The 16408-nt window shown below is 50.1% G+C and overlaps 1 protein-coding gene across 5 annotated transcripts in view; it reads right to left on the reverse strand.

Moving 5' to 3' along the window:
* LOC310692066 (phosphatidylinositol 4,5-bisphosphate 3-kinase catalytic subunit alpha isoform-like) overlaps positions 1 to 16408 on the reverse strand; it is a 36520-nt gene that overhangs the window by 16366 nt on the left and 3746 nt on the right. For 4 of the 5 annotated variants that reach the window (XM_083472528.1, XM_083472530.1, XM_083472527.1 and 1 more), the window contains 14 exons: positions 15857 to 16111; positions 13708 to 13870; positions 13408 to 13617; positions 12047 to 12297; positions 11716 to 11958; positions 10846 to 10931; positions 10412 to 10517; positions 9059 to 9211; positions 5801 to 5935; positions 4660 to 4784; positions 3667 to 3748; positions 3103 to 3267; positions 2206 to 2309; positions 779 to 950 (listed from right to left, as the gene is read on the reverse strand). In XM_083472528.1, coding sequence (XP_083328654.1) covers positions 779 to 950; positions 2206 to 2309; positions 3103 to 3267; positions 3667 to 3748; positions 4660 to 4784; positions 5801 to 5935; positions 9059 to 9211; positions 10412 to 10517; positions 10846 to 10931; positions 11716 to 11958; positions 12047 to 12297; positions 13408 to 13617; positions 13708 to 13870; positions 15857 to 16045 — 2184 coding nt within the window. In that variant the 5' untranslated portion in view covers positions 16046 to 16111. The remainder of the gene's footprint in view (positions 1 to 778; positions 951 to 2205; positions 2310 to 3102; positions 3268 to 3666; positions 3749 to 4659; positions 4785 to 5800; positions 5936 to 9058; positions 9212 to 10411; positions 10518 to 10845; positions 10932 to 11715; positions 11959 to 12046; positions 12298 to 13407; positions 13618 to 13707; positions 13871 to 15856; positions 16112 to 16408) is intronic. The other variant, XM_083472531.1, reaches the window with a different exon arrangement.

The raw sequence follows: 16408 nt of genomic DNA on the forward strand, positions 1-16408 counted from the left end.
TTGAGTCGTTCCGCAAGACGAATTTCCCTATGGGCTTGCTTCGCAAGAAGAAAGCCCATAGGGAAATCTCCGGGGACCTCTTTTAAAAAGCTGGCGGTCGGGAGCAAAGACTTTTGCCCACTGCCGGCCTTCAGAAGAGGTCCTGGACCTCTTCTGAAGGCCGGCGGGGGGCAAAAGTCTTTGCTCCCCCCCCCGCCTGCCTTCCTGGGACAGCGGAGACTTCTCCGCTGTCCCGGACGATCTTAAAATGCTGGCGGGCGGCAGCAAAGCCTTCGCTGCTGCCCGCCAGCATTTTAAAATCGCCCCGGGACAGCGGAGGCTTTGCTGCCGCCCGCCAGCATTTTAAGATCGCCCCAGGACAGCGGGGGCTTTTAAAATGCTGGCGGTCGGCAGCAAAGCGCTCCTGTCCCCGGAGCTTGCGGGGCGGGAGGTGGGGAGAAGGGCGTTTCTTCCCACCGCCAGCCTTCAGAACGGCCTTCTGAAGGCTGACGGTAGGAAGAAAAGCCCTTGCCCCCCCCCCCAGCCTTCAGAAGAGGTCCGGGGACAGACTGTCCCCGGACCTGGTCTGAAGGCGGTTTCCATAGGAACGCATTGATTGATTTTCAATGCATTCCTATGGGAAACCGTGCTTCGCAAGACGAAAAACTCGCAAGAAGAAAAAACTTGCGGAACGAATTAATTTCGTCTTGCGAGGCACCACTGTATTTGGCTTTCTCGTTGTGGAGGCAATGAGCAGCAGCGCGGCTTGGAGGGGAACTTGGGGGTCCAAGGCAGGTACCTTCTGCGTCTCGTCTTTCTTCTCCTGCTTGAGGATGTCGGTGAGGTTGATGAGTTTCTCCATGGCCTCCACCTGCCTGTTCAGGTGCTTGAGGTACATCCCGCAGCCCCGGCAAAAGGCCTCCAGCATCAGCCCAAAGCGCTGAGAGACGGGCTTGCTGTGCATCTCTGACCTGCGGGAGGCAACAAAGTTCCGACTCAGAGCCCATTACCCGCAACCCAGCCCATTCTGAAAGACCCACAACAGCTTGATTCCTGGGACCGTCGCACTGAAACTCCCTTGGACTCCCTTGCAGGGCTCTCTTTCCTTGGATGACCATCAGCCATGGAATATTTAGTTGTGGTTCCAGCACTGCAGGGAGATGGACAACCATACAATTCTATGTACGTTTCCGAGCACAATTCAAAATGTTGCTGCTGACCTTTAAAGCCCAAAACGGCCTCAATCCAGTATACCTGAAGGAGCGTCTCCACCCCCATCATTCTGCCCAGACACTGAGGTCCAGCTCCAAGGGCCGTCTGGCAGTTCCCTCCCTGCGAGAAACCAAGTTACAGGGAACCAGGCAGAGGGCCTTCTTGGTGGTGGCGCCCGCCCTGTGGAACGCCCTCCCAGCAGATGTCAGAGAGAAAAACAACTACCAGACTTTTAGAAGACATCTGAAGGCAGCCATGTTTATGGAAGCTTTTGATGTTTGATAGGTTATTGTATTTTAATATTCCATTGGAAGCCGCCCAGAGTGGCCGGGGAAACCCAGCCAGATAGGCAGGGTATAAATATATTATTATTATTATTATTATTATTATTATTATTATTATATGTTTCTAGGGCTGGGGAGGGATAGTAGCTCAATGGAACTACAGTACCCTCCTACAGCACATTGCTACTGGGGAGTCTGCTGGAACCATCAAGGACAAGTGTCTCCACCTGCCTTGGATATTGTTGCTGCTGTGATTTAATTTTTTTATTTTATTGGTAGGCATTGCTTCAATGTTTCTTTGCCCTATTGATTGATATTAGTGCGACTGTTTCCTGCTTGGCAGGGGGTTGGACTCGATGGCCCTTTTGGTCTATTCCAACTCTATGATTCTTGTTTAAACTGCATTCTGCTTTGAAACCATTAACACAGCATCACGAAATGTTGCTAACGTTTATTCTGCACGTAGCTGGGCTCTAACACAGAAAAGCAGCATGCGTGCAAATGAGCTGGCGATGGTGACGATAACGGTGACAGCGCACAAGTGGGAGCTGCGATGAAATGTCGCAGCACGTTGCATTGTTTTGATGCTTTAAATGCATGGTGTGTACACAGCGTAGACAAAGGTCCTGCCCCAAGTCCCAACCCAAACACTTGCAAACTTCCTTCTCAGCTCCGCTTCTATTAATCCCACCACACCCATCAGTTCCACATCTCTCATCCCGGCACTTACTTGAGATGCCAGAAGTAAAAATGCCCAATCCGCTGGTTGGTCAGGGCTTTCATGGTCAGGAAGCGAGCCAAGGGGTTGTCCAGGTATTGCTCGTACTTGAGAACCTTCAAGGGGGAGAGTCAAAGGTGTCAAAGGGTGTGTGTGTGTGTGTGTGTGTGTGTGTGTGTGTGTGTGTGTGCTTATTTCTAGCTTGTGGGTGCCGTGCCGTGCCATGCAAAAGAGAAAGAGCCACGGAAGGAGTGCAGCTTGCCCTGTCGCCGTGTTGGTCCTGCCAGGACAAAAAGTGCACAAGAGGCAGAAATCCCCATTGTTGTATCTCTGCACGGCCATGCTAGCTAGGGCTGGTGGGAATTGCGGTCCAAAGCGCCTAGAGGGCACAAGGTTGGCAAAGTCTAATTGAGTTTATCAACTCATGTCCCTCTTTCTGTTTAGCATGCATTTAAGGCGAACTTACGAGGAATAGAATAATAATTTTAAAATGCCAACCATGGTCAATGAAATATACTCGGAGTCGAGAGCGAATTTCATGCTCTTTATTCAGCTCATAGTGGTGAGGAGGAATAGAAGTTCCCCCAGAATGTCTGCTTTATATACATTATTTACACAATGGGCCCCACGTGATTGGCTAATTCCAGGATTCACCTGTAGGCCAATCTGGTTGTGGATTCACTTCTACCTGGAGCTGGATTGGGTGGCTCCTGAGGACCAATCAGACTGCTGCATTCTGAATCCTATTGTTCTAGGGCCAATCAGACTGCTGCATTCTGAATCCTATTGTTCTAGGACCAATCAGACTGCTGCATTCTGAATCCTATTGTTCTAGGACCAATCAGACTGCTGCCTTTTGGATCCTATTCAACTCAGTACATAACAGTCAATAACACCAGAGGTGGTTACCTGCACCAGCTGGATGAGATACTGGGAAAGCTTGTCGTCCGTGAGGCCCTTCACAAGGCATTTCAGAGCAAACTCCCTCACCACCGGATCTGGGAAATTGCAGTCGAGGAGTTCCATGGAGAGCTCAGGTTTAATCAGCGGCCATTCCCGGAGGAGGCAGTACATCTGCGGAGGGAGAAGGAAGAGGCAGGTTGGGAATTACAAGGGAAATGATTTGCAGGAAATCATCACAGGGAACCAGGCAGAGGGCCTTCTTGGTGGTGGCACCCGCCCTGTGGAATGCCCTCCCACCAGATGTCAAAGAGAAAAATAACTACCAAACTTTTAGAAGACAGCTGAAGCTTTTAATGTTTAATAGGTTATTGTATTTTAGTGTTTTGTTGGAAGCCGCCCAGAGTGGCTGGGGAAGCCCAGCCAGATGGGTGGGGTATTAATAATAATAATTATTATTATTATTATTATTATTATTATTATTATTATTATTATCCAATCCCAGCCAGGAGCTTTGAGGGGGAAGGTGGCCTGTGTCTCTGACGAGACACCCAAGAAAGTTCTTAGTCTTACCTGAGCCACCTCGTCCCGCGAATTCCACTTGACAGACAGCAGTAATTTAGGGAGGGTCTCCGGGATGTTGACACAGTAGTGCCTGGAAAGGGGGGGGAGAATCATAGGTCTGTAGAGTCAGAAGGGGGCCAAAGGATCATTTAGTCCAACCCCCCTGCAGTAGAGGAATCACAGCTAAAGAACCCCTGAGGGATAGACAGGACCCAGACCTCCTGTTCTCACCGCTCACAAACCCCGGAGTCCAGCCCCATATCCCATCTGCTGCGCTAACCCACTGAAACTAATTCTGCTAACAGGTGCAGTCTTAATGCCAGCCTGCCTTTACGATATACGATATCTTTATTGTCCTTGTCCCATACAGAACAATGAAATTGAAAATCTACATAAAACATTCAAAAACCCCTAAAAACTCTGAAACCCCATTTTAAAATACAATATACTATAGAGACTCCTTATGCTGCGTTTAGAACCAGAATTGCATTTGCGTAGAAACTGTTTCTCAGGCGGCTAATCCTGGTCTTTATAACCCTGGACCTTCTTCCAGAAGGCAGAAGCTGAAAGAGATCATTTCCGGGGTGCGCACTATCCTGCGCTATCTCTGCAGCTTTCTTAGGGCACCCAGTTATTCTCTCCGCAGTCTTTACAACCCTGGTCAGCGTTGTTTTTCCCCTGACCGTGCAGCTCCCAAACCACACACACAGACCATAAGTTAATACACTCTCCACAGTGCAATGGTAAAATGCCACCAACAGCTTCTTTGAGAGATTGTTTTTCCGGAGGATTCTCAGAAAATATAACCTCTGCTGTGCTCTCTTCATCAGAGACGGGCACCCATTGCCTTAAGACGGCCCAGTGTCATTTATTCTTTGTTTAAACAAATAAGTCACCCCTCCCTTTGAATGTGCAAATCTCATCTAGCAGGGAGGTGGAGAAATCTGGCAGGAGGCCCTCTCCCGCTACAGAGATCACCCAGGATCCCCGGCGCCCACCCACCGGTGTCGCCACAGGAAGTCCTTCTCTTGCTCCGTGATCTCCGAAAGGGGGTCTCGGTTGCAGATGCTTCGCAGCTGCTCCAGCTCACTCTCATCCAGGGAGCTGTCCCGGGCCAGGCGGTTGCTCTGGGAAAAGAAGGCAACAGAAGAAGAAGGTTATCACGCCCAGTTCAGAACCTGCAGTTTGGCTCCTTCCCATCCCTCCCTCGATCACTTGGCCGGCCAGCCCTTCCCAGATCAGTGATGTGTAGCCTCAGAGATGCTTCCTATGCAGTGGAACAATCCCTGGCAAGTTAACAAACTGAGCTGCAAAACCGAGGCCTTGTATCCATGTGTCCTACATTTGGTTTCCCTGCCAGGCGCTTCAGCTAAATATATATAGATCTACTCTCTTGACTAGGAAAGGTTTCACTATGGAAACGAGGGAACTTTTCTCTCTCGTTTTCTCTTGCAGCATTGTCTTTTTTTTTTATCTGACAAGAAGAAGGAGAAGCCTTAATGTGTTTCCCAGCCTTCCCCAACCTGGTGCCCTCCAGACCAGTGGTTTCCAAACTAGCCTTGGCCCTATAAAAGCTCATCCCCCTTGCCCTCTACCCTACAAAAGGCACTATTCAGTATTGCGGTTTGCACAACCTCCTAAGGGAGAGTATGACACCGTAAAATTCAAAACAGTAACAATGAATTGCACGTTTATTCAAAATCCAGTTAAAAACATGTAGCTTAATTAATTCAGCAAAATGGATGAGCTGGATCCGGCGATACCAGCTTTTCAGACCCTGTAGTCATTTCCATCTCCAGCGCCCTCCTGCTGCCCACGTGCCTCCTAGTGCCTAAGTAACGCCCCCCCCCAAGGGGCACTACTGCCCACTGTTCTGGATGCTGAGGACTACAACTCCCATCAGCCCTAGACTGTGGCTGATGGGAGTTGTAGTCCAACAACATTCAGACGGCACTCAATTGTGTCCTGTGGCATTGCCTTGTCTTCTCACCCCAAGCCTAGGAAAGTGAGTGCAGTGGAACAGGAAGACCTGCCTGAGTAAGTCAGACGCCCCTTTCTTTCTGCCCCCGAGAGCAGTTTCTCCTCCCCAACAGACGCCTCTGCTTCACGCAGCAAAGTCCTACGATGGAGTTGGGTCTCTTACCAGTCCCACCATACAGTAGTTGAGCCCAAGCTCCCGGGACATGGCCCAGTTGGCGTGCTCCTCTATCTCGGTGGCGTCAGCAAATTTGACGGTGTGGCTGTACCAAGTGAATTCCAGCTCAAGGCACGGGGTCTCCTACGGAGGGGAAAGCAAAGGCGATAAGGTCGCAGGTGTGTAAGAACCTAAGAATAGCCTGCAGGATCAGGCCCATGGCCCTTCTAGCCTAGCATCCTGTTCTCTCAGTGGCCACGCAGATGCCCCAAAGGGAAAACCAAAAGCCTCCTCTAAGGCCATCCAAGTTGGTGGCCCTGGCGGCCTCCGGTGCCTCCATACTTTTAACTATGCGCTGCATGAAGGCCTTCTTTTATCCGTCCCGAATCTTACAGGAAGGACCAGGTGCGCAGCCTGGGAGTCATTTTGGACTCACAGCTGTCCATGGAGGCACAGGTCAAATCTGTGTCCAGGGCAGCTGTTTACCAGCTCCATCTGGTACGTAGGCTGAGACCCTACCTGCCTGCGGACTGCCTCACCAGAGTGGCGCATGCTCTGGTTATCTCCCGCTTGGACTACTGCCATGCACTCTACGTGGGGCTACCTTTGAAGGTGACTCGGAAACTGCAACTAATCCAGAATGCAGCAGCTAGACTGGTGACTGGGAGCAGCCACCAAGACCATATAACACCGGTCTTGAAAGACCTACATTGGCTCCCAGTACGTTTCCGAGCACAATTCAAAGTGTTGGTGCTGACCTTTAAAGCCCTAAACAGCCTCGGTCCAGTATACCTGAAGGAGCGTCTCCACCGCCATCATTCTGCCCGGACGCTGAGGTCCAGCGCCGAGGGCCTTCTGGCGGTTCCCTCATTGCGAGAAGCAAAGCTACAGGGAACCAGGCAGAGGGCCTTCTCGGTAGTGGCGCCCGCCCTGTGGAACGCCCTTCCAGCAGATGTCAAAGCAATAAACAACTACCTGACATTCAGAAGACATCTTAAGGCAGCCCTGTTCAGGGAAGTTTTTAACGTGTGATATTTTACTGTATTTTTGGTTTTTATGGAAGCCGCCCAGAGTGGCTGGGGAGGCCCAGCCAGATGGGCGGGGTATAAATAATAAATTATTATTATTATTATTATTATTATTATTATTATTATTATTATTATTATTATTACTACAGATGTAGGGCAAGTACAGGGTCCTCTTTAATGTTTCCAGGATGAAAAGTTGCAGGATTTTAGCAGGAAGTTATGGGGGGACCTGTGCCAATTGGCAACGAAGGTGTTCACTAACTCGGAAACCTTTTGCGGGAGCAAATGATATTGAAAGCGAATTTGTGTATAACTACCCTGACACCATGATGAGCACAAGTCGTTGTGAATGCAGAATAAAAAGGATGCGTGGAGGGGCCCAAAGCAGATTTTATAAGAAGCTAGTAAAGGAATGTTTCTGCATACATATGTACTCTTATGGAGAACAAATTGAAGATGTTGTTATGTACTGAGTTGAATAGGATCCAAAATGCAGCAGTCTGATTGGTCCTAGAACAATGCAGCAGTATGATTGGTCCGCAGGAGCCACCCAATCCGGCTCCAGGTGGAAGTGAATCCACAACCTGATTGGCCTACAGGAGAATCCCCGAATTAGCCAATCACGTGGGGCCCATTGTGTAAATAATGTACAGTGGTGCCCCGCAAGACGAATGCCTCGCAAGACGAAAAACTCGCTAGACGAAAGGGTTTTGCGGTTTTTGAGCTGCTTCGCAAGACGATTTTCCCTATGGGCTTGCTTCGCAAGACGAAAACGTCTTGCAAGTTTGTTTCCTTTTTCTTAACACCGTTAATACAGTTGCAACTTGACTTCGAGGAGCAACTCATAGAACGCGGTGTGGTAGCCTTTTTTGAGGTTTTTGGTGATTTTTGAAGCTTTTCCAAAACTTTTCCCACACCGTGCTTCGCAAGACGAAAAATTCGCTAGACGAAAAAACTTGCGGAACGAATTAATTTCGTCTTGCGAGGCACCACTGTAGATAAAGCGGATACTTTGAGGGGAGTTTCATTCCTCCTCACCACTATGAGATGAATAAAGAGCATGAAATCCACTTTCGACTCTGCGTATATTTCAGATGTGGTGCACTATATCTTATATTATTATTTATAAATCCACCAAGGGTTCTGTTTAGAGCTTATCCACACTTCCTCTGCTCTTTCCAGGCATGGTCTGTGCTTTAAAGCTCCTTGTCTGAGCACCTATTTTCTGCCCCAGAGCTTTCCCTGAGAAAACCCACCCTTTAAAGCTTAATCGGAGCCAACGACGATCCATGGAAAACACAAATCGGCTATTGTTCCGATTGAGCGCTAAAGAGTGGGTTTTTGAAAGGGCAAAAGAAACCCCAAAACGCTCAGACACAAAGCTTTTAAGCGTGGACTTGTGCCTGGAAAAAGCGGGACAAGCCTTTATTCTCCCTTTTCAGACTTTCTTGGAAGACCAACCAGATGGTTTTAAGATAAGGTGGCTGCAGGCTGATGCAGAAACAGGCATTAGTTAAAGGCCGCTTTATTTGCACTAGCAGCAAAAAAGATAAAGAGAGGCCTTTCTCACTCAGATCAGTGCTACACGTTAAGGGAAGTTTTTAACACAATGGAGCAGTACGTTTCCGAGCACAATTCAAAGTGTTGGTGCTGACCTTCAAAGCCCTAAACGGCCTCGGTCCAGTATACCTGAAGGAGCATCTCCACCCCATCATTCTGCCCAGACGCTGAGGTCCAGCGCCGAGGGCCTTCTGGCGGTTCCCTCATTGCAAGAAGCAAAGCTACAGGGAACCAGGCAGAGGGCCTTCTCGGTAGTGGCGCCCGCCCTGTGGAACGCCCTCCCATCAGATGTCAAAGCGATAAACAACTACCTGACATTCAGAAGACATCTTAAGGCAGCCCTGTTCAGGGAAGTTTTTAACGTGTGATATTTTACTGTATTTTTGGTTTTTATGGAAGCCGCCCAGAGTGGCTGGGGAGGCCCAGCCAGATGGGTGGGGAATAAATAATAAATTATTATTATTATTATTATTATTATTATTATTATTATTATTATTTTAAATCCAGCTTATTTGTATTCTAATTGGTTTGGTGATGTGTGTTTTGCACATACGTGTTTTATGTCCATATTGTAATGGCCCCTGGCTACAAACAGTAATAAAACCTAGCTTGGACAAAAAGCAATGCAGTAACAAAACAACAACAACAACGGTATTGCAAAGCTGACTCGCAGACTCACTTTATTGGGGTTGGACCCCCCCACTCCAATGGGGTTCAGCAAATCCTCCAGGCCATGGGGAACGGGCCAAAGGTTCAGAGCCATTTTCCCAGCCACCAGCGTGTCTTTGTAATCAAAGAGGTTGACGTTGCCCCAGGCCAGGGGGCAGTGCTCCTGTTAGGCAAGGGGGCAGAGAGACCATGGGGGGCTGAGTCAGAGCGCAGAAGGAGTGCCTCCGTCCCTTAAGCTAGCGGGCCCTCAAACAGCAGTCTTTTTTAGACAGGGGACCCACCTTTAACCCAAACATGTATTTGGAGAACCACTTCTTACTTTTAAAAAACATTTATTTGCACGGCAGGAGGGCTGCTGCCGCGACCCGCCTTGAATCGGGCCGGAACTCTGTCATGTGTCCCAACCAGCCGGTTGAAGACCTTGCCCTTCCCCAGATTCCCCATCACAGACAATCCAGGTGTCTTGGTTTGCAGGCTGAACTTAATTTCCCCAAAAGAAAAGAGGTGCTGGGGCTCCTGAAACCGCCTGACCCCTAACCTGTAGCTGCAGTTTGGAGGAAGGCCTAGGCCCGCAGGGATCAGCAAACATTTTCAGCAGGGGGGCGGTCCACTGTCCCTCAGACCTTGTGGGGGCCAGACTATACTTTTGGGGGGGAAATGAACAAATTCCTATGCCCCACAAATAACCCAGAGATGCATTTTATATAAAATCACACATTCTACTCATGTAAAAACACGCTGATTCCCGGACCGTCCACGGACCGGATTGAGAAGGCGATTGGGCCGGATCCGGCCCCCAGGCCTTAGTTTGCCTACCCACGGCCTAGGGCTTGTGCACAGCCTCGGCTGTGCTCTCTTCTTCACCACCCTTTTACACATTCAAGGATTAAGGCAGGGCCACAGCTCAGTGGGAGAGCACCTGGTTCGCAGGGTCCCAGGTTCAGTCCCAGGCAGGGCTGAGAGACGAATGTCTGAAACCCTGGAGAACCGCTGCCTGTCATTGTTGTATTTAATACAGTGGTACCTTGGGTTACACATGCTTCAGGTTACATACGCTTCAGATTACAGACTCCGCTAACCCAGAAATAGTGCTTCAGGTTAAGAACTTTGCTTCAGGTTGAGAACAGAAATCGTGCTCCTGCGGCGCGGCAGCAGCGGGAGGCCCCATTAGCTAAAGTGGTGCTTCAGATTAAGAACAGTTTCAGGTTAATGACGGACCTCCGGAACGAATTAAGTACTTAACCCGAGGTACCACTGTATTGAGCTGAATGGACTAATGCTCTGACTCAGGACAAACCAGCTTTCTACAGGTCTCAGCTGACCCTTGAATTAAACCACGGGGAAATCCCAAATCCCGGCTCACCTCCTTGGCCCCTTTCCGGCCTTTCACTGAGCAGATGGAAACGCAGAGTCGGGCAGCCCGGGGCAAGTCGGTGAGATAGATGTCGTAGGACAGCCACTCATTCCACCTGCCAGTGAGGAAGAGGGGGAGTGGGGTGTCAGTACAGGGGGGCTGCAGAGGAAACTCACCCCCACCACCCTCTTCAGGGCGCCGGATCCCCTCGTCCCCATACTTTTCTCCTTCCCCCACCAGAGAAGGGCAGTTTAAGCTTTGCATGCAAAAAGGGGTCCCAGGTCGAATCCTCAATGGCATCTCTAGGCAGGGTTGGGAAAGACCCCCCCCCCGCCTGAAATTCTGAAAGCCACAGATCTCAATGAAGGCCGTTCTGAGTGAGGTGGACCCCCAACACCCTGGGTCAGTATAAGGCAGCTCCCCGTTAGTTATGCCACAGTTACCGAGGGTTGGAACACGGAACGCGCTGCGTGTTGACGTTGTCGCAGAGGGGCTCCCCGCCGTGGAAAATCCCCGTCCGGACGTAGATCTGGAAAGGGATTCAATGGATTCAAGTTACAAGAAAGGCGATGCCGACTAAACACTGGGAAGAACTTTCTGACGGTATGGACTGTGGAATGGACTCCCTCAGAAGGTTGTGGAATCTCCTTTCTCGGATGTTTTTAAGCAGAGGTTGGGTGGCTATCTGAATCAGGGATGCTATGGCTGAGATTCCAGAAGTGCAGGGGGTTTGGACTATGTTATGTACTGAGTGAATAGGATCCAAAATGCAGCAGTCTGATTGGCCCTAGAACAATGCAGCAGTATGATTGGTCTGCAGGAGTCGCCCAATCCAGCTCCAGGTGGAAGTGAATCCACAACCTGATTGGCCTACAGGAGAATTCCGGAATTAGCCAATCACGTGCAGCCCATTGTGTAAATAATGTATATAAAGCAGATACTTTGAGGGGACATTCATTCCTCCTCACCACTATGAGATGAATAAAGAGCATGAAATCCACTCTCGACTCAGAGTATATTTCAGACTAGGTGACTCTCAAGGTCCCTTCTATGAGTCCTAAGAGGAAGAGAGAAAAGAGTCCGGGGGTCTCCTGCTCTTAACACCACTGGCCCCTTCCTCTCCAAGGAGCCACCCTCCCACAGAATAAATTTAGCAAAATTTGCCACCCTTTGTTTTGCTTTGTATATAAATGCAACAAAATATAATAAATAAACAGGGAGTTGGTCTGTGCAATGCGAGTTGTATGGCCCCCCTACTCCCTCCCAGGAGAAACTTGGATGCCTGGCTTCACTTGCTCCTTCCCCCCCACAACCTTATCGATATCCCGGATGTTGACGTTGACGTAGGTGGCGCACAGGATCTTGATGCGCAGGAGGCTGTTGATGGACCAGAGCGACTTGGTGGGGACGTCTCCGTTGACGTGGGAAGAGGTGGCCGAGCGGCGGGCGTAGGAGGGCAGCACAAAGACATTGGCCGGCAGCTGGCTGTAGAGGCTCTCTTTGCTCATGAGCATCAGGTGGGGCAGGCGGCCGATGGTGATGCAGTTCCTCATGTACTGGGGAGGCAGGGAGAGGGGAGGCAGTGAGTGGCGTGGGGTGTGGAAGGGAGGGAGGCAGGGCTGTAGGCAGGAAGGGCCACCTCACCTTGTACTGGCTGAGCGGGTATTTCTCCAGCAAGTACTCGTCGCAGCCGCACACCTTGAGGAGGTACTTCCCCTGGTACTCCTGCACGCACAGGCGCAGCTGCTCCGGCGACAGGTGCATGCTCCGCGTCTTCTTCCGGATGGCCTCGGCGATCACCTGCTCCGGCAGCGCGTCGTGGGGGGTCTTGAGGGTGTATTTCTGTTTGTCGTTGTTTGGAGACACAATAACCCAAATGGTAACTATGATCCGACCTTCAGGAGACGGAAGGAGGGTGGGGGGGAAAAGCAGGACAAGGAACTGTCATTCGGGTGAGCTGGTATGGTGCGGCGGAGAGAGAGAGAGAGAGAGCGCATGGTCAGCGTGGCCAGGGTGGGGGGAGGCGGGGGGGAGAGGGAATGGGAGGACCCTCTGGCGAAGTCACTATATCTCAGCCTGGCCTACTCTATAGTAGGGATACCAGACATCCCCGGATTTGCAAATTTGTCCCTGGACAAATCCCATCCTTGGATTTGCAAATTTGTCCCTGGACAAATCCCGTCCCCAGATTTGCAAATCTGTCCCCAGGAAACGTGATAGCAACAGCCTCAGCAGCCCGGAGCCAACCTGGTAGCGCAGTTGGCTCTGGCTGGCTTCAGGAGCTGCTCGCTGCTGTGGCGCCTGCCATTTTTCCTCGCCAAAAGTCCCCATATGATGTGTCTTGTGCGCAACCCATCACAAGGGGACATCCGGCGAGGAAAAATGGACCCCGGGCATATCCTTTCTCTTATAACTGAACTTCCGTTCTCACAGATACTAACAGCAGAAACAGGTCACAAAGACCTGAAGCAGCACTAACTTCTTCCTTAACACCACAGCTGCAGTCAATACGCCGCACAACCAAACGAAGTTCCAAGTAGCCTTATTGTACAAGGACAATAGAGTTAGGACATATCTGAGGAGCTGAAGGACCCTTTAACGGTCCTCCTCCAGCCTCAGCAGTTGTTTTTTTTTCTTTCTTTAAGTAATCGCCTAGGACGATATCTACCTTTATCTCCCCACCCCTATTTTATGTTGTTATCTCAATGTATATCATGCTATGGCCTCACGGCTAATGCAATAAAAATCTATTTGATTTGACCTGAACCTATAATGGTCCAAAATGGCTTTGTAGGGAAGCCATCAGGAAATTAATCTAATCGGGTTCACTCAGGGGGAAAGGGGTATCTCTCCTCCAGCCACATTTCTCCTTTCTCCAGATTTTAAAAACACACAACAATGCCTCCTCGCCAAAACATTTCGCCCCTCCATCGTAAAAATTAAATGCATGCTCTAGAAAAACACCCAATTCCTGTCCCTCTGGCCCTAATAAAGCCCCTGTTTACCTTTGTCCAGTTTGCTGTACACGTGTTTGGGCAACTCTGGGCTGGATTCCACATTAGGGGGGTAGACATACAGAGCCTGACTCGGGGGCCCCGCAGATCCACGGGTCTCCACGGCTTCGCGGCAAACCGACAGGATGTTCCGCCGAAATTCCTGCACCTCGGGGTCCTTGACCAGCTCGAATTCGCAGATAGGCATCCCGATCGCAAACCCTGGGAGCAAAGTAGGGACACTTGACCATCAAGCCTTCTGGGTACCACTCGACTGACCCCCCCCCTTGTCTAGTTTGGCCTCGGACTCACCAATTTCCCGGTTGAGGATCTTTTCCTCCCGGTTTCCCACCGGCTCAATGACCTTCAGGATGGGCTGGAAGAGACGGAGGTCGCAAAGGCGCCGGGACTCGTCGAAGAATTCTTCCCTCTCGGCTTCCTGCGTCACCCCTACGAAGATGTAGGAAGATTCCTCCTGGGTAGGGAAGCAAAGGCAGACACTGAACACCTCGCAGAGACCCATCTTCCCATGCACTTCCCATGCCTTCCCTAACCCAATCGTTTCCCAGATACATCGTCGGGGGTTAGACTAGATGGCCCTTGGGGGTCCCTTCCAACTCTACAATTCTGTGATTGTATGATTCTGCCATTCTATGTCTTCCTTCCTTCCTCGCTCATAATGCTAGAATGCAGGGTCGCCCAATGGTATTGATGTGGGGATAGGTTCAGGAAGAGCAGAAGGAAGTAACTTGGCCACACAGAACGCACCACTGGCTTACGGAACTCATTGCCACAAGGTGTGGCAATGGGCTTGGATAGTTTCGAAAGGAAACTGATGGATGATATAGGGAAACATAGGAAGATGCCTTCTCCTTAGTCAGACCCTTGGTCCATCTAGCTCAATCTGGTCTACACTGAGTGGCAGAAGTGGCTCAAGCAGAGAGTCTCACCCAAAAGTTACTTGAATCAATATTGTGCTTGTCCATATAACCCTACTCTGTAAAAGCTGCTGCTTACAGCAGCTACTACTATGCTATAAGAACAACTGTCCTGTGATATCATATATGGTATGTACGGTTGTTGACGGTTTTTATATTAATTTTGCTTTAAAATATATGAGATTACTATACAGTATTGTATTTATTTGCATTACTTAAGAGTTTGTACTACTGATGAAGCCCAAGATGGCGAAAACAAGGCCAATAATCCGGAAATCCTCGTCTTAGACTCTGTGAAAGGATTCTGTGGAACTGCAACAACCTTTCGTGTGGATTGTTGGACTTTATGAACAGACAGGTGGAACAGACACTTTCACATATATGGACCTTATGCATAAACTGGTTAGAGAATGAACTGATCCACTGGGCTTCTACTTTTTTCGTTGAACTTTGAGTTACTTCTGTTGAAATCTACAATTCAATACAATGAATAGTATATATTATTTTTTCAAACGTACAGCCAGTTACGTCTTGTGTGTTTATTGTTTATTGAGAGTCTCTCCCAGCCTTCGCTTATAACTTGAATCCGTTGGTTCGGGTCCTGCCCTCCAGAGCAGCAGAAAACAAGTTTGCTCCATCTTCCATGTGACAACCCTTCAGGTATTTAGAGATGGCTATCCTATTATCTCTCAGTCTTCTCCCTTCTAAACACACCCAGCTCCCTCAACCGTTCCTCATCAGGCCTGGTTTCCAGACCTTTGATCATCTTGGTCACCCTCCTCTGCACACCTTCCAGCTTGTCAATATTGTTCTTAAACTGAGGGGCCCAGAATTGCATACAGCACTCCCAGTGTGGTCTGACCAAGGCAGAATAGAGTGAAACTATTACTTCACTTAGTGATGTATGGAAGTGAGAGCTGAACCATAAAGAAGGCTGATGGCCAAAGAATGGATGCTTTTGAATTCTGGTGCTGGAGGAGACTCTTGAGAGTCCCATGGACTGCAAGAAGATCCAACCTCTCCATTCTCAAGGAAATCAGCCCTGAGTGCTCACTGGAAGGACAGATCGTGAAGCTGAGGCTCCAAGACTTTGGCCACCTCATGAGAAGAGAAGACTCCCTGGAAAAGACCCTGATGTTGGGAAAGATGGAGGGCACAAGGAGAAGGGGACGACGGAGGACGAGATGGTGGGACAGTGTTCTCGAAGCTACCAGCATGAGTTTGACCAAACTGCGGGAGGCAGTGGAAGACAGGAGTGCCTGGCGTGTTCTGGTCCAGGGGGTCACGAAGAGGCGGACACGACTAAGCGACTAAACAACAACAACAATTACTTCACTTGGACACTGGACTTCTGTTGATGCCACCTAGAATTGAATCAGCCTTTTTTGCTGCTGCATCACACTGGCAACTCATTTTAAGCCAGAGGTCCTTGCTCCTGGCTCACTAAATCCCTCTCCTGCAGAGTGGGTTGAAGCTTTCCCTCTCCCAGCCTCCGTTGTCTTAGCTGCCCAGGGTCGGCTCACCTGCAGCAAGTGGAAAAGGGGGTATTTCCTGGCCTCCTTGAAAAGGTCGTGCTTGATGCCCAGGAGCGTGGCTTCGCGCAGGCACTCCAGTGTGACGATCATGCCGTTGGGGAGGCAGCAGTCCACCATGATCCGCGGGGGCATGAGGTGGAGCCCCCACAGCTCCCCGGACGAGGGGCGCGGCGGCATGGCTGCGAAGGGGGAGGAGGAGCGCGACACGGTGCTAGAGTCAGGAGGCTAAAGCATCTTGTCCGCCTGGAGATGGGGAAGACACACACAGAGAGAGGAGGGTTAGGATTGGCTGGCTCCTCCCCAGTGGGAGGCTGGGCTTCACATGCCCCACCCACTGACACACCCCTCCCCTTGCTATTGGCCACCCAAGATTATATAGATGCAGCCCCGCGAAAGAGGGTTTCAGCCTGTAAGGTCTCTGCCTACTGCACTGAAAAGATGGCACCTTGCGGATTCACCATTTGACTCAGATGGTAACCCTTTCCCCAGTTTGGGGAACTGATCTGGCCCACGCACCCGCCCACTCTTGCCTGACGACAC

The sequence above is a fragment of the Podarcis liolepis genome, assembly GCF_965112155.1.
Source record: "Podarcis liolepis genome assembly, chromosome: 13".
In the NCBI taxonomy this organism is placed as follows: Eukaryota; Metazoa; Chordata; class Lepidosauria; order Squamata; family Lacertidae; genus Podarcis; species Podarcis liolepis.